Source organism: Hibiscus syriacus, unplaced genomic scaffold, assembly GCF_006381635.1.
Source record: "Hibiscus syriacus cultivar Baekdansim isolate YM2019G1 unplaced genomic scaffold, ASM638163v2 tig00111689_pilon, whole genome shotgun sequence".
Classification (NCBI taxonomy): domain Eukaryota; kingdom Viridiplantae; phylum Streptophyta; class Magnoliopsida; order Malvales; family Malvaceae; genus Hibiscus; species Hibiscus syriacus.
The window spans coordinates 808,128-825,853 of NW_024063154.1; the positions used below are offsets into that span (position 1 = coordinate 808,128).

The window sequence follows — 17,726 nt, forward strand, 5'->3', positions numbered from 1 at the left end:
ACGAATAACAAGCTTAAGAAAAGAGGTGTCTTCGACTGTACGCAAATTCAAAGTCAAACATGCACAAAGCGTACATGTTTGATAAATTTTTGTATCACCAAATGGATTACCAAGATTCGTCAAACCCAATTGAGCTTTCCTAGTTTTAAAAAACAGGGCAATATACGTTATTAATTACTATATTTTAGATTTTATATCTATTTTTGAATTAAACTTTATATTATTTCAATTTTAATATGTAAAAGCTACCGTATCATTAAACCATTAACAATAGAAGACACAATAATTCGATGATGATGTAAAAGCTAATATGTGTTGACATAAAAGCTAAACAAAATTTGATTTTTAAAATTAGAATTAAGAGTGTAAACGAGCCGAGTCGATTTTTGGGTTTAGAGATAGAATATTGAGATTTTTTAATATTTTTTCTTCTTAAATTATTCGTGACACAAATGTTAATAAAACGAACAAAGTTGTAGTAAAATATTAATAAACTAAGACAAATCATCATAAGTTTTTTTATTTAACAGTAGAGCGATAAAGATATCAAAACAATGTTAAAGTTGAATGGTTAAATTAAATGTATTTAAACTTTAATAATTAAAACAAAAGTGAAAGAATATCGAGGGATAAAATTTGCAATTTACCTAAAAAAGTTTAGAAGATTAAAGTGTGAAAATTGTCTTTGGATTTCAAGGAGACAGAATCATTTAATAATGAGTGTGAAAAGGATTAGACTCTTCGATAGAGATTCCAATCCCACCACTTGCGAAGGTATATAAGGATGACTCACAAAATGATTGAACTGATGTTCTAAGCGTTGGCAGTTGTGAAATGTACAAACCATAGGTTCCACATGAAAAGGGGCAGATGGAAGGATCAAAGCTATCCACACTCTCTTATCCTTTTAATATGCTGAGTTGGAATATAATTAAGCTGCCTTCTAGAAATCTGCTCCAATAGTTGACCATTTCTCAAATGTAATTCAAACTTTTGGTTGCTAACGTTTATTCCCCTGATGCGCATTGTTTTTGTGCTTTTTATAAACGTGTTGCATAAAGTTATTGGAGTCTTCGTCATCTTCATTGATCCTTCTTGGATTTTGGATTATGGGCGGTGCGACTCACCTGGTTTAACCGAGAAATTGAGTGCCGACATGAAAGCATGAATTGGAAAACATATCTGCACAGAAATTACATATCATCAGCTACGTGCTAACTTTGAAGCAGATGTGGGCTGTCACGGGCTTATGGTCAGAACTATAAATGTCATCAGCTGATTCGTAACATTGCAAACTTGCAGTGATTTTGTCAGAATCTCCAATCTTGAACAAGATTCAATATGATGGAACTCGAACCTGTCAAAAATTATGAATGACTGAATCTAACAGAGAACCTTATCTGTTATCATCTTATGATTTGTATTTGGGAAGGCGAATGGGAGTTGATGAAGGAATTGCTGCGATTCCAACAGCCTCAATATATGCACAAGTCCTTTTGTCCGACCCATGATTATCTTAGTCATGGCTACCTTGTTCTTAGAAAATTTCTTTTAGTGGACAAAATGTAGTCAGATCATGCGATTTTTTGACGATGGTTTAAAGTATGAACCTCGCATTATATATCCTTGATTGTATTGTATTGTAGTCTCTTGTTCGTATACCCTTCAAATTATGAAAATAGTCAAAAGTGTATTTTATCTACTAAAGGTCCACAATCAACTCAATTCCGTTTCCAGCAACTTCCATTGGTTTAGTTGTTGAAGTTGAAGAAGTGCATTAGGTGGCCTAAATCATTTTGCATTGCAGAACAGGCTTGTTTCACCAGCTAGTGTATTAAAGAATCTGCATATCAATAAAGAGCAATAGATTTGAGGTTGGTCCAAATCTACAAAATGTTGCCCAGAATCATATTTTGCTTTGCAGTTGTTTTAGCCATTGTGGTGGTTGTCCTGTTGGCCTTGCTCTCACCAGTCAGCCACAGAAGCTCATCAAAGAAACCTTCCAGACCTTGGCTGGCTCTCTCCATGTACATTCAACAGCCACGTATTTCAAGCTCCAGCATCCAACCTGTTGCTCAGTCAGATGCCGGGCCTTTGTCTTTCACCGAGCACTCACGGAGTGACCGGAGAACACGTCCCGAGTAGTTGGGAAAGCCCGAGGCTTCATTATCCCTGTAGAACATTTCGCCAATTCTGCATTCAACATAATTTATCTCACTTTCGAAACACCCGACATCAATGGTAGCCTGAGTGTGGAGGCCAAGCATGTGGAAGACGTAGATAGACAAGAATTAACGGTGGTAGGAGGAACAGGTTATTTTGCATTTGCTCGTGGGGTTGCAGTATTTATGCAGACTAAATCCCAATCATCTGTAGGTGATCCTGCTTATCGTGAAGCTTCAACTTAGATTTCCCATTAGATCTCAGACCATTCCAGGTTGAGGCAGCAAACATAGAATCATCAGTTGGAGATGTCCTTGTTTTAATAGCTCCAAATTTTTATTGTCGAATTTCAAACTGCCGAAAACTGAACAAGACCCAGCGAAAGGAAGATGATTTTTCAAGTATGGGTTCTGCTAAAAGTACATCAGCCATGATTCAAATTGCTGTAATAGTAATATTAGGAGCTGAGCAAGGATATGACATTAAATGGTTTGGAGCCCGTGGGAACGGAGGTTTAAGACTTTTTAAGTTTTTTTTAGTTGTCCTCCCGATTCTAAGGCTTTATTTTGATTAATTCGGATTGACTCACGTTGTACCTAGTTTTGGTGGGAGAGTATCTGAGCACGGATTTCTGCATATACAAATACTCGAACTCGATACCTCACTTAATTGATATCAACCTGCTTTAACTAATCTATTTTTAAGTTTTGATCCCAACAAATCCTTCCTATTATTGGATCGGTTAGAATTTTTAAGTGTAATTAATACAAAATTATGGTGTTTACATACATAATAGAGGCAAGCAAATTATTATGGTGCTTCAAGTTTTATTGTGATTTTCGACATAATTCTTTTTTATTTAATTCTTGTTATGTATCATATCTTTTAAAATTATTCTGTACATGTCTATTTACATTTTGATTATTAATTTATATTTTAAAACGATTTATTCTATCTATAATTATAAGATTTATCTATTATACTTATAATTCTATTTAATTTTTTTTGTTTTTAAAAATTTAGATAATTTTAAATTCTAATAACTTCGACTTCGATTACATATTTATTTTCGATGCATTATTTTCAACTGATGAATATTTATTTTCATATTTTTTATAAATTCAAAGTATAAGATTCCAAAATTTTATTTGCAAATACATTGATTGCAAAAATTTATCCATATGAAAAATAAAATCAAGACCATAAATCATAAAAATTAGTTCTAATATATATTTTATTTGTAATGACAAATTGGGTTAAAAAATTTTAAGCTTGAAGGGATCATAAATATAAGATAACAAATTTTTGACAAATATTTAAAAATAATTATAGAATGAAACATTAAATATTTAATTTGATAATAAAATTAGATAAATAAAATAAAAATTATAATTTTAAAAAAATAGATATATAAAATAAAATAATTTTAATTTTAAAAAATAAATAACTTTTATAAATTATAATTATATAATATATAAATATAGAAGGAGACATAACTTATTTCGAACCCGGTTTATCCAGACAAATCGAGCCGAGCCTCTCGATTTATAAATTTCATCCATCCATAAGAAGCCGACTCGTAGTACTTTTCCTTTTCTCTTTGGTATATTTTATTTGGTCCGTGTCTGGTAAAGAGTTAGTCAAGCAATTTTCACATTTTATCTCTCGTATTATTTCATCTCTCTCTTGGAGATTCGGCAACTGGGGAGCTCGCATCGGTTGAGGAAGGGAGGAGAAAGTTGAAGGAATACGAAATGGCGAAGTCGAGCGCAGACGATGAGGAGTTAAGGCGAGCTTGCGAGGCCGCAATCGAAGGCACGAAGCAGAAGATCGTGATGTCAATTCGCGTCGCTAAGAGTCGCGGGATTTGGGGCAAATCTGGCAGATTAGGTCGCCACATGGCTAAGCCTAGAGTCTTCTCTCTCTCCGGTACGGCTTTTCCACTTATAATGTTTCCTCTACTTCAATTTAGGATGTATGATATTCTTTTTTCTTTATTTTCAACTGGAAATTTGTTGATTATGCTAGAATTTTGTTTAGTACGATGTTGAATTGCTGAACCAACCATTACGGTTGTAGAATTGTGTAAAACCGGTAGGACAGTTCAAATTTGAGGAATGTTTGCTATGCTTTTGGAAAGACTTTTGAATTAAAATAATATGATTAGATTTGAAATGGCCCGTGATACCTTATTCGTCTACTGTTGGGATTCCTGTTTGGAATAATACTGGATTCTTGTAGTGTTCATTGTTTCCCTTTCCCATACGAAGGGCTATGTTTTGTGCAGTGAAATCAAAAGGTCAGGAAACTGAAGCTTTTCTGCGAGTTTTGAAGTATTCTTCAGGAGGAGTTCTTGAGGTAGTTATCTCTTGGTACTGTATAATCTTTCAGACAATGTGTGTTAGGAGTTAGGACAGATAAGAATAAGTGCAGAAAGATTATCTGATAGTTTGTCATTCTTTATTGATTAAGCCTTGTTATATTGTTACTACTTGGTAGCTTACTACAGCTGAACTTGGAATGATTGGGGTTGTCATTGTGAGGTTGCTTGCACTTAGCTGTAACTGTCTTCTACCTCTGTGCCTGGGCTGGTTTGTTTATTTTTGGACTTGCTGGTACAGTTGCTTGCTTCTTTGGCCTCATTATGCTAATATAGGTGATTATTCATCATACACCAGGTTTATTAGTTACGGGAATGATATCAGCATGCAGTTAATTGGTTTTTGCATACATTAGCGTTGAATCATGTTATAGGATAAAGAAAGTAGGAAATAGCTTTGTTTTTTTAGCATTACTGAGAAGAGGGCATTACTGGTGTAAACTTAAAGCAAAATTCGTTAGTTTCAGTTCAAAGGGCAGGAAACTATTTTATGAAGTTTCTAAGTCTTAACTGGCAGGTGTTCTTGTTTTTGTTGTTTTTAAGATCACGTTTTGACATAAGCATTATTTGAAATTGTGCAGGCTGCTAAGTTATACAAGCTGAAGCATCTTTCAAAGGTGGAGGTTGTGACTAATGATCCTAGTGGATGTACTTTTACTTTGGTAAGCCATTTCCTTTGTTCTTTTTCTATTGGTTATTTAAATAAAAATATATATATTTAAAACTTTATGTTATTTGATCTTTGTCTATGTGATATAAATGAGCAACTGAGCAGAAGTAGAATATATCTGTACCTTAACCTTTTTTTCTGTGCTCTCCTTGCATGGGATTTTTTCTTCAGCTTCTAACTGAACTCCTTATAGGGATTCGATAACTTAAGAAGTCAAAGTGTTGCTCCACCTCAGTGGACTATGCGCAACATTGATGACAGGTGAATTCAAATAGCTCTGGAATGAAGATATCATCCTTTTTTTTCTTCTGTCAGCTGTTTCTTTTTGCCCCCTTTTTGGATCCTTCCTTTTGGTACTCCAAAAAAATTAATGTTTATCTTCTTTTCTTGTTTGTTGCTTAATTTATTCTTAAATATTTTTGCAGGAACCGCCTTTTATTATGTATATTAAACATCTGCAAAGATGTGCTTGGTTGTCTACCCAAAGTTGTTGGTGTAGATATTGTGGAAATGGCTCTTTGGGCTAAGGTGAGCTTGATGATTTTATTCTTTCTGATTTCTTGACTCTGGAATTGATACTGAATAACTGCTTTAAGCAAATTAGAAATTCTTCAGGAACTCAGAAAAGCTGTATTTATGCAGAGCGTAACATAAGCTTTTAGTTTCTGTTTTCTATAAAAAATAGCTTTTAGTTTCTGTATCCTAGTGGGCAAAAGTTTAAGGATGTTTTAACTTATCGGTCGTTGTGGATTGGTGGTCATTCTGAGGAGTGTAATTTCATAGTGTTGAGTCTGATTCTGCTAGGAATTTCCATCTGATTTCCCCCACTAAATTTTAAGAATCTATCTTTTCTAGTCTTTGACTTGTATTTTGCATCTAGGAAAATACACCTTCAGTCACTACTCAAAGGAATCTGCAAGATGGGCCTGTTGCAACTACAGTAACAGAAAGTGACTTGAAAGTGAGTGTTGAAAAGGAACTTGTCTCTCAAGCTGAGGAGGAGGACATGGAGGCCCTTTTGGGCACGTATGTTGTTCTTTTATTCTGTTCTAAGGTTCTTCAGTGAATATCAGATGTTCATACCTAGATGTTGCATTTGCATTCGTTTTAAAACTAAAATATTCATTTACCATCTGCCAAATCACTGTGATGGTTAGATCAGCAATATCTGTCATTTTTGGAAATGGAGCAAAAAACGTTTGAAGATATGGATTGGTTCTTGTAGTGGGCATAGTTCCTAGGAAGTCTATGATTCTCGATTTCTTTTTCTTCATCATTTGTTTCATTTGCATATTTGAAAAAAGAATATACTGTTTTTTGTGTTTGGTAAATTTGGAAGCTACTCAGTCCTATCCTAATACTTTTTTAATCATAACATGTTACACAGCTATGTCATGGGCATTGGTGAAGCAGAAGCATTTTCTGAACGGTTGAAGCGAGAGCTACATGCTTTGGAAGCAGCAAATGTGCATGCCATTTTGGAAAGTCAGCCTCTTATAGATGAGGTATTTCCTTTGACTTTACTTGTTGATTGTGTTTTCCTTCTCATTATTTTGTTCTCAAATCTCACTGGCACCATGTTGGGACTTATAAGAACAAATAACCTGCATTGTTCCTTTTTCTTTATAGCTCATCTGGTCTAGTCCTACCAACTCATGTATTAGGTATCAAACAACCTTATCAGATATCCTATGCAGTCATGTCTACTCCCATTTGTGAGACACTCAAGAGAACCATTTCTATCTTGATTTCTAGTCATTCTTCTCTGAGAGCACCTTGTTATATTTGCCTACTGTTCCTGTGCTTGAGGAACTTTTATTTATCTTTTTTTTAAAAAAAAATTTACTTGTGGCTTTTTTATTGCTTTACTGTTTAGGCCATTCCTTGGTTTTTTTTTTCCATATGGAAAATCTTGGTTAAACTTGGTGATGCTGATATTCATCACTTTTATCAATATGCTTCTTATTCTCTTGGATAACTAATTAATCTTTTCTTCGTCTTTCAGGTCTTGCAAGGGCTAGAGGCAGCAACAAGTTGTGTTGACGACATGGATGATTGGTTAGGCATGTTCAATGTTAAATTACGACATATGAGAGAAGATATTGAGTCGGTAGGGAAGCTCTTTTATATGACCTATTAATATGTCGGATCTGTTTTCATCCTGTATAGTATGTTATTATTCCATGGTTTACGTGCTTCTAGTTTGCTGCTATTTTTGTTGTGAAACTAAATTATGATGATTTAAGCTACATATTTTCTTGACTTCAACATCTGACCTCTTTTTACGTTGATATGAACTTCACAATATACCAGATAGAGACCCGCAACAACAAGTTAGAGATGCAATCTGTTAATAATAAGGCACTCATTGAGGAACTTGATAAGCTTCTTGAACGATTGCGTGTCCCTTCCGAGGTATGTTATCTATGACTATATTTTGTTTAGATTCAACCTATGTACTTGGCCTGCATTTCCCCTAACAATGTTTTTCTTATTCGTTGTAGTATGCAGCATGTTTGACAGGAGGCTCGTTTGATGAGGCTCGCATGCTTCAAAATGTTGAAGCATGCGAGTGGTTAAATGGGGCTTTACGTGGCCTTCAAGTACCTAACTTGGATCCCACTTATGCAAAAATGCGAGCTGTATGAACTCCCTCTCTCATGCATCCAGTTTTAAAGCTTGTTGTGAGGCAAATTATCCCTACTTGGCTTACAAATTTTTGAAGAACCTAACTTGTATCCTACTTGTTCTTTTCCTTTTTGCCTTTATTTTAGGTTAAAGATAAGCGGGCAGAACTCGAAAAACTAAAAGCTACATTTGTACGGAGAGCTTCTGAGTTCTTGAGAAACTACTTTGCCAGTTTGGTGGATTTTATGATTAGTGACAAAAGCTATTTCTCTCAGGTTTTTCCTTCATTTTATTCTCATTTTTTGATGACAAGTATAAAGACTATAAACTATGTGGCTAGGGTTCCTAAATGTTGCTTACCTGCTTGATTTGAACAGCGGGGACAGTTGAAGAGACCTGATCATGCAGACTTGCGGTATAAATGCAGGACATATGCTCGCCTTCTGCAACATTTGAAGGTCAAATTGCAGATCAACTCTAAAATCTGTAATATATTATGTCTCAGTTTTTCTAATATTTTTATTCCTGCTCATCCTCAGAGTCTTGATAAGAGTTGCTTGGGTCCTTTGAGGAAAGCTTATTGTAGCTCCCTTAACTTACTTCTGCGCCGAGAGGTTGAGAATGCAAAATTTTTGAATTATCCAGAAAAAGAAATATCTTTCTTATTTGAACTTATGTTGGTTAGAATGCTTCATAAATAGTTAAATTCTGTTTAGGCTCGTGAATTTGCCAATGAGCTTCGTGCCAGTACAAAAGCATCAAGAAATCCAACTGTCTGGCTGGAGGCCTCCACAGGTGGCAGTCAAAGTGGGAATAGTGCAGACACTTCTGCAGTTTCAGATGCTTATGCCAAAATGCTGACAATTTTTATTCCCCTACTCGTAGATGAGGTAGTCCTTCCCTGCACTATTAGTGCAAGAGGTTACATGTATTCACAAGTTTGTCTTTATTTGAATTTTTCCCCTTCGTGCCTCAACTGCAGAGTTCTTTCTTTGCACACTTCATGTGTTTTGAAGTTCCTGCACTTACTCCCCCAGGAGCTGTTGCTAACGGTAGTAAAGGAGGATCCTATGATGATGATACCAATGATGATGATCTGGGCATTATGGACATTGATGACAATGATAGTAAAGCTGGTAATCATTTTTTTTTCTTTTTTTTTTGAAGGTATTTTTTGTGTGACCTTATAATTTATGATAATAAATCTCCTGTTCTCTAATTCAAACTGAAAAATGTTGAAACTGTTTACTAGGTAAAACTTCTGCTGATTTGCAATCATTAAATGAGTCGCTACAGGATTTGCTCGATGGAATTCAAGTATGTAAGCGTATTGCAATCTTTTGCAGATTGTTTTACTGTCGCTTCTTATTGTTATGAGTTTCTGGAACCAGAATTTCTTACCATATTTTGGTGCTTTTTACTAATGCTCATTATTTTAAAGTTGCTTGTGTGTTCTTTTCTTTCATTGTTTTTGTTCTCCTTGTTTATATTAGCATGTCTTTATGATGTCGCTTGGTAGGCACTCTCTTGTTTTCAATCTCAATTTTTTGTTATTTTTTTCTTTCTGAAAATTAAAATTCCGTTGATTGCAGGAAGACTTCTACGCTGTAGTTGATTGGGCTTACAAGATCGACCCGTTACGTTGCATATCCATGCATGGGATAACAGAGCGTTATCTATCTGGCCAGAAAGCTGATGCAGCAGGATTTGTACGCCTCCTGCTTGGTGCCCTTGAATCAAGAATTTCTATGCAGTTCAGCAGGGTACATTTAAATGGAAACTGAAAATTTTATGACCTTTTGCTTTCAGTACGGATCTAACCTGTTTAAGCTGCAATTGCATTTGCAGTTTGTTGATGAGGCTTGTCATCAAATTGAAAGAAACGAACGTAATGTGCGACAAGTGGGAGTCCTGTCATACATCCCTCGGTAAAGTGAATAATATCCTTTATAAGATTTCAGAGATTGCAAATTTGAGACCTATGTTACTCAGATTCAGTTCTTAGTGTTGGACATGGCTACGCATCCAATATGGGTATGATTAGGCTTTTTAAGTTTTTCCATATATTTGGAGTATCCTTGAGGTCACATCCATGTATCCATGTGTTGGACATGAGTGTCTGACATGAGTACTTCAATAAAAGTGTAGTCTGAGCAACGTAGTTTGAGATCAAAGCTGATAAAAATGTAAAGAGAAAAAAGTACTTGTTCCCTTTTATGATCCGAAATGATTTTGCTTTTATTGGCACATATTATCAATATATGCTATAAATGTTATTTCTAAAATAGTTAGGCTTAACATTATAATGTGATGTTTAGTTATTTCTTTTCCCGCCATGTTCTACTTCAGTTGGTTTTAAACAGTTTATATGCACTTATGCGCAGCTTTGCTACTCTAGCCACCCGCATGGAACAGTACATTCAGGGACAATCACGGGACTTAGTTGATCAAGCATACACCAAATTTGTAAGTCTCATTTTCAGCTTGATATCCTTTTTATTTTGGATTAGTTGAATAGTGTGGTTAAGTGAGCTCATGATGTATTGTAGCCTTTGGCATCATGATAAGACTTGAGCATGTACCGAGTTCTAGTGTTGCTACCATTTAGCATATTGTTGCATGAAATAGAGTGATAACTGATAAGTTACCAAAGCACATTCGTTTTAGCTACTTCTTCTGACAAGTAATAAGTACATCCATCTTCCATGTACTTATGATCTGGTTAGCTGCTTATCAGCTTATATATATATATTTTATATATATATCCTTGCTTTCTTAATAAGATTTAGTTCATTCAGATTGTGGTATCAAATCAACTCCTCCATGTTATTTTTTTCTGAATATGTATGCCTATATTACTGAAAGAATAATCACATTGCAAATATTGTTTGACAGGTTAGTGTTATGTTTGCTACTCTTGAAAAGCTTGCACAAACGGATCCAAAATACGCTGATATGTTTCTTTTAGAAAATTATGCAGCATTTCAGAATAGGTCTGCATCTTCTTTTTCCTATGGCTATGGATGTATTTACACTTGTTTCTTGAGGCCAATTTTTTTCCTTTCCATGCACACTTTACAGTTTGTATGACCTGGCCAATGTTGTGCCTACATTAGCCAAATTTTACCACCAGGCAAGTGAAGCATATGAACAAGCATGTACACGTCATATCAGCATGATAATATACTATGTAAGTAATCCACCATAGTGGCCTTTTAGTTGCTTCATTATTGTCAGGCAGTGACTTGGTCTTTACAAATTGTTTTCTCTTTGCAGCAATTTGAACGACTTTTCCAGTTTGCTCGAAGGATCGAGGATTTAATGTTCACAATTTCAGCGGAAGAGGTTAGTATGCTCATGAATTTATTTTGCCTGTTCTTAATTTATGCATACTAGTTTAACATCGCTTTTGAGAAGTGTTGTGGGAAAGTGTTGAGAAAGGTGTTTAGAAAGAAGTGCTTTTGAATTGTTTGGTTTAAGATTTATGTGTTTGGTACTGCTGCCAAAAAGTGCTTTTGAATAAATAAAACGACCATTTTAGACATTGCTTTTGAAAATATTAAAGGTTTGGTGATATAAATGAGATCAAATGAATAATTTTGCCCACTTCGAAAAGCACTTTTGGCCTGAAAAGCTGTTTTAATTCTTTGGAATAACTTGATGAATTTAGTAGTTCTTTTTAGGACCCAATGACCATAGATCTAACCTATCCAATTTTAACATTGCAATGGTTGGCTGTTCATGGACTAGCTGTACTTACTGTTTCCTTTTCAGGGGCAATGTCAGCAATGTAGTTCATCCAACAATAAACTTAATTTGAATTAATTATAGAGCTATGACACAATCAAACCTGAAGGATGATGTTAAGCATTGCTTATGGCTCCAAAAGCAATGGCAAACACACTTGACGAGCATCTATCTCACTTTTAACTAAATTTACCGAATAAGTCTTTTTATTTTATTTTATTTTATTTTATTAATCTGAGATAAGTATAAGGCAATATTTGTTTTAAGATAATTCTCAATCACTCCTAGAATTCATGGTGCTCGAATTCGGGACCTCAAGGAATAACAACAGTTTCTTTACCACTGAGGTCGTATGGTTTGTGCTTATCGAACAAGTCATAATGTTCAATCCGACCCCTTCTCGCCTTTAGACATATCCAAAATCCCATTAGAAATTGGAATAAACTTTTTTTAATAATTAAATTAGTGGCAATAGTCATCTCCAGACTATTGCAGATTGTTAACACATGAATGTTTTGGCTGACTTTGTCCTTCACAAATCTCAGATACCTTTTCAGCTTGGATTGTCTAAAATGGATCTACGGAAGATGTTAAAATCCAGTTTATCTGGGGTGAGTTCATCATCAACTTTTGGAATACATTGCCCTTGGTCTCAAATGGTGGAATTTGTATTTTGATTCTCGACTTGTCTCCTATAGGTTGACAAATCCATTGCCGCTATGTATAAGAAGTTACAAAAGAATTTAACGTCCGAGGAACTGTTACCCTCTTTGTGGGACAAGTGCAAGGTAAGCTAACTTCTGTTTCTCAAACTGATCTAAGCTTCAGTAGTTTTGCCAAAGTATTTTACAAAGTGGCCAATGAAGTGCATTGTGAAAAAAATGCGAGTGAGTGGCTTGTGAGGGGTGAAGGAGGGAATTGGAGTTGCTGGTTTCTTACTAGTTTTTATTTCTTGGAAATTTGACAGAAGGAGTTTCTGGACAAGTATGATAGCTTTGCCCAACTTGTTGCCAAAATTTACCCCACAGAAACCATCCCATCGGTTAGTGAAATGAGAGACCTTCTTGCTTCCATGTAAGGGAGAGATTTGATTTTGCCCTCTGTATAATCTTCTTGTATTTTCAATTTGGAGTAGGGAGCCGTGTTTAGCTTGCTCAAATTATTACTATTGTTGTATTATAATAGACGAACCCCCCCCCAAAAAAAACAAAAAAAAAATATTTGAGAGTTACCCGTTATATTCATTCATTATCGGATAAAAGTTGAATTATATCACGTTCAGTGTAAAATGGCTTGTTTGCCTGCATAAATTTTGCTGTGATGTTTATGAGAGCTCCTATTCTTTACTAAATTCAAATCTCCCCATTGTTGGATTGAAGAGTCTTGTTTGTTCTATTCCATCCCAGGATTACTCGAAATGCCAAGCCAACATCCTTAATAGGATTAATATCTTTGGTTCATGTCCTCACCTAACAGTTCATGTATTGCATTTTTAGGGAGGTGAATTTTTAAAATTTTAAGAGGTATGAACTTATAGGTGAAAATAAATTATCAATTAAAAATATAAATAGATATTTAAAATGTATATTAATTTGAAATTTTTGGAAGTGATTGCGTCATCTTTCTGCCTTAAATTCATCCCTGTTCCTCTCATGGTCGACGTTGTCAGTTTCTTTCCAATTCTTAAATAAGGTACGTAGCTTCAAATGATTTGTGTTTTGTTTCTCAAGGGAAAGGGACTGGGACGTAGGTATTTTTCGGGGTAAAATACTGTCTTTGACTTTGTTGATACAAGTACTGATGTCTGTTTGTAAACGATACATCCAAGCACCATTGTTTACCCTCTCCACGTCGGAAAACCAAAATCCCAGCACCTGACCCTGCATGATATATATTTTTGGGTAAATTATAAATTTGGTAATTGAACGTTGTTCTCTATTCTATTCCACTCATTGTATTTTAATTTTTTTTAGTTTTCTTACTTAACTTAATACACTTGGTCGTTTTTTCACTGACGACATTATAAACGGACTGTTATATAGAAGAACAATGTCATTTTGGTGAAGATTTTTTTAAAAACGACGTCGTTTTAAAGCCGTTAACTATTTAACAACAAAATAAAAAAATACAGTGTATTAAGTTTAGTGAGGAAATTGAAAACTTTTAAAGTTCAGTAAGCAAAATAGAGAGAAAGTAAACTTTAATGATGAAATTTGTAATTTATCATTTTTTTTGTTGTCCTCCCATTTTCAAAGTTTTGTCATGTCTAATTCGGATCGCATCGAATACCTGATTTTGATGAGTAATTTTTTACATACACAAAGACTCAAATTCAAAATCTATTTAAACAATATCAAATTACTTACAATTTGAACCCTTCCCGTTGATATCCTACATGATATTTCAGTTGCCATACAATCGCCCACCATTATGAACCGTCTTCCTTAAACTTGTCTTTGGAACGTAATGAGGGAGGAACTATAGGCTATAGCAAGTTAGTGACCATCTTTCATTGTTTGAGTTGAAACCATGAAATTTGAATCTCTACAGCTTTTTCTTCTTCTTCTTTTTGGTACAATATAATTTTTATACATTTATAATTTATTTCTATATAAATTCTGATATGTTCGAGGTATTTATAACCAAATAAATTTAAAATTTATTTGTTAGTAAAATAAATAATATTTTTTAATTAATATCCGATATATTAGTGATGTATAATTTTATACTTTAAATTAAATTCACTTTTATAAGGTGTCATTATCAGATAAATTGTTATATTGTTCGATTTAAATTTGTCGGGTGAAAATTTTGTATGTAATTAAACATAATTCAACCAAACGACATATGTGAGCAGTTTTAAAGGAGAAATAGTTTGTATCGGTGGGTGTGAGAGTCCGAGCATACAAATAGATGGCTCACTGTCACAGGGTTCCGTAGCTTATTCTTTCCTTTTGTTCAATAGGGATGGTGTCAATTACTTGAATGAGAAGGAGAAGATTAAATAAATTAAAAATAAAATCGCTTCCCTTGGGATTTATTATTATCAATAAACAAATAATAAACCGTTTTTCTCACTCTGTTTATCATAGGTCTTTCAGATTTCATAGGATTCGCTTTTCGAAACACAAAGAAACAGAAAAGGGTTTTGAAGCTAAACGATCCCCTCTTTCCCTCCGCTGTTGTAGTATCCTAGGTCTCCTATTTTCTTCTAGGGCTAGATTTATTTTGTCATGGCTGATTCTGTTGTGAACGATTCCCATGACGACTTCTACAACGACAATACAGATGATGACTTGCATCCACACCGAGGCAACAACAGCCGTGAAGATGATCATGATCACGACGATGGTGACGATGGGATTGCGCTCGAAGAAGATGAGACTGATGATTTTCGGATGATCCGCAAGAATTGTACTGTTCTAACCGAAGCAGATATACGTCAGCGTGTAACTGATACTGTCGCTGAAGTCTCCTCTGTCCTCTCTTTATCGAAAACCGAGGCAGGTATCTTACTCCTTCACTTTCACTGGAGTGTTAGTAATGTTTTTGATGCGTGGTTTGCTGATGAAAAACTAGCCCGTGAAAAGGCAGGCTTGTTTGTTAAAACATTGGTCGAATCACCTGATCATGGCGGCAATATGCTTTGTGAAATCTGCTTTGAATACTACCCTTGTGATGGGTTGAAGTCCACAAGATGTGGACATCCTTATTGTAATGATTGCTGGAGTTCCTACATTAAAACGGCCATTCTTGATGGCCCTCAAATTTTATTGCTAAAGTGTCCCAACCCACCTTGTCGTGCTGCTGTGGGAGAAGACATGGTGGGTCTATTTGCATCCGAGAAAGAGAAAAAGAAGTATTCTGGTTACTTTGTCATGTCATATGTTGAATCAAACAAGATGATCAAGTGGTGTCCTGGTCCAGGCTGTGAAAACGCTGTAGACTTTGTCGCTGGTAGTGAAAGTTTCGATGTTTCTTGCCTTTGCTCCCATTCCTTTTGCTGGAATTGTACTCAAGAAGCTCATCGTCCGGTGGACTGTGAAACTGTGTCAAAATGGATGTTAAAGAACAGCTCGGAGTCTGAGAATATGAACTACATACTAGCTTTTACCAAGCCTTGTCCCAAATGCAAAAGGCCGATCGAAAAAAACATGGGGTGTTCGCATATGACTTGTAGGGCGCCTTGCTATTTCGAGTTTTGCTGGCTTTGCCTTAAAGAATGGAAAAGGCATAACCTTTGTAATCGTTTCAGGGAGAACCCTGAAGAGGAAAAAAGAGAGAAGGCCAAGAAATACATGATGAAATACGCCCATCACTTTGAACGCTGGGCGACCAATAAGAAGTCGATGATGAAGGCTGCTGATGACTTGCAAAATGTGCAATCGAAACAGATTGAGATTGTCCGTCATGTTCAAGAACAATCTGCGGCTGAAATCAGTTTTATAACAAAGGCATGGCAACAGATAATTGAATGCAGGAGGGTACTTGCATGGACCTATGCATATGGATTTTACTTACCGGATGAATGCCAGGCTAAAAGGAACTTGTTTGAGTACTTGCAAGGCCAGGCCGAGTCTGGCTTGGAGAGGCTTCATGATTGTGCTGAAAAGGAGCTGCTGCCATTCCTCAAACTCAAGCGCTCAACAATGGAATTCATCGAGTTCCGTGAAAAGCTTACTTTGCTCACTAGTGTGACTAGAAATTACTTTGACAACTTGGTTACCGCTTTGCAGAATGGACTGTCTGATGTAAACTCAGGGGGTTCATCAAGTGTTCCAAAGAAACGCAAGTTGATTGATTCTTCAAGTGTTCGAAAGAGACGCAAGTTGATTAGGACTGAGGCTATTGCTGCGGCTGTCATCGGAGCTCCAGACTTCAAAACGAACACTAACGATAACTCTGCCACTGGCGCTGCCATGGAACCATGGGCTTGTACTTATTGTTCCTTCGAAAATGAAGGTTCTTCAACATTCTGTACAATGTGCGAACGAGGTTCTTGGACTTGTGATGTCTGCACTTTCACCAATTCCAGGACCTCGATCACATGCGCTATGTGTTCAGAAGCACTGGAGCCGTAGATTAGTCCAAATGGGTGCAAGTTTATTTTGTCTTTTCATCATTTGCTACTTTCATGCATTTTTAGGATGTAATTCACATAGATGATGCATAGGGACGGAGATAAAGAACACAGAAAATAAAAGGGCATTCATTGTCTTCAAGAAGCACATCTCAACACTAGTATATTTTTCATTTTATCCCGGAACTAGTAGAAGGAATTATGCGTAAATTATACTATTAGTCACTTATTTTAAAAAAATCATTTTAGTCATCAAAATTTAAAAATTTTATTTCAATCACCAACATTAGCTCCCGTTTTTATTTTGGTCACCTGACATAGTTAATCTCCGGTTGGTTAAAAAATAAAACAAAAGGGTTGGAGCTGGGATTCAAACCTAGGTCCACCCAATAATTCTCCATTGCTTAAACAGCTTAATCACTATAACTAATTGCTGAATATATTTCACTAATAGAAACTAACCATGAATGATTAAACTGTAAACAAAAACTAATGTTGGTGACTAAAGTGAAAACTTTAAAACTCAATGACTCGGTAATACTCGAGCTCGACTCGGCTCGTTTACAGCCCTAGTCATGAAGAAGCAACTCCCCAGATGAATTGTAACTTACAAACGGATTCATGTACCCATAATTCATTAAGAAACAAATTACCATTTCATGCAAAATCATGGGATTAAAATGAAAACGACTTGAAATAAGTTCAATATTTGAAGATACATACGAACAGAGGAAAGAATCAATGATGTTCATCATCACACGAAAAAATCTTTTTCTTTAGTTAATCACAGCACTGTAATACGATGCAGCTGTAGCAGCAAATTAAAGAAGTTCGATATTGCTTTGCCTTGGGTGAATTTCAGCGGTTAGCATTACATATATATAGTGGATGAGGGGCTTTGGAGTTGAGGCCTCTCTGTTATCAACTGACGACAATGTAGTCCATAAATCAACAAATGAACAGAAAAAGAAGAAGAAAAAAATGCCCGACTAAATTGTCAACATGCATTCGCGCATTTCTAATTTTGGTTTCTTCGCTCTCACAGAGGACTTGGCATT

General features: G+C 35.4%; 2 protein-coding genes and 1 pseudogene across 4 annotated transcripts; all 3 read left to right on the forward strand.

The window, feature by feature from the left end:
* The first annotated feature begins 1,865 nt into the window (after positions 1–1,865).
* On the forward strand, positions 1,866–2,577 carry LOC120167548 (annotated as a pseudogene).
* A 1,171-nt stretch (positions 2,578–3,748) lies between these two features.
* Positions 3,749–12,809, forward strand: LOC120167521 (exocyst complex component SEC3A). Of its 3 annotated transcripts, XM_039176513.1 has the most exons (25): positions 3,749–4,092; positions 4,451–4,521; positions 5,125–5,205; positions 5,407–5,474; positions 5,639–5,741; positions 6,094–6,239; positions 6,601–6,718; positions 7,219–7,323; positions 7,527–7,628; positions 7,718–7,855; positions 7,988–8,116; positions 8,219–8,299; positions 8,381–8,455; positions 8,558–8,731; positions 8,824–8,977; positions 9,094–9,158; positions 9,434–9,604; positions 9,690–9,769; positions 10,226–10,307; positions 10,737–10,834; positions 10,923–11,031; positions 11,118–11,186; positions 12,134–12,199; positions 12,287–12,376; positions 12,556–12,809. In XM_039176513.1, the coding sequence occupies exons 1-25, from the start codon at positions 3,918–3,920 to the stop codon at positions 12,664–12,666; spliced, it is 2,661 nt and encodes an 886-aa protein (XP_039032444.1). In that variant the 5' UTR covers positions 3,749–3,917; the 3' UTR covers positions 12,667–12,809. The 3 variants fall into 3 exon arrangements, with proteins under 3 accessions (XP_039032444.1, XP_039032446.1, XP_039032445.1); XM_039176514.1 differs by lacking the exons at positions 3,749–4,092; positions 4,451–4,521 and having other exon boundaries at positions 5,424–5,474; XM_039176515.1 differs by lacking the exons at positions 10,737–10,834; positions 11,118–11,186; positions 12,134–12,199; positions 12,287–12,376; positions 12,556–12,809 and having other exon boundaries at positions 10,923–10,983.
* Positions 12,810–14,749: 1,940 nt separating this feature from the next.
* LOC120167523 (probable E3 ubiquitin-protein ligase ARI8) lies at positions 14,750–16,755 on the forward strand. The gene is made up of 2 exons (XM_039176516.1): positions 14,750–16,388; positions 16,425–16,755. Exons 1-2 carry the CDS (start codon positions 14,822–14,824, stop codon positions 16,667–16,669), a joined length of 1,812 nt encoding a protein of 603 aa, XP_039032447.1. The 5' UTR covers positions 14,750–14,821; the 3' UTR covers positions 16,670–16,755.
* Positions 16,756–17,726: the final 971 nt, after the last annotated feature.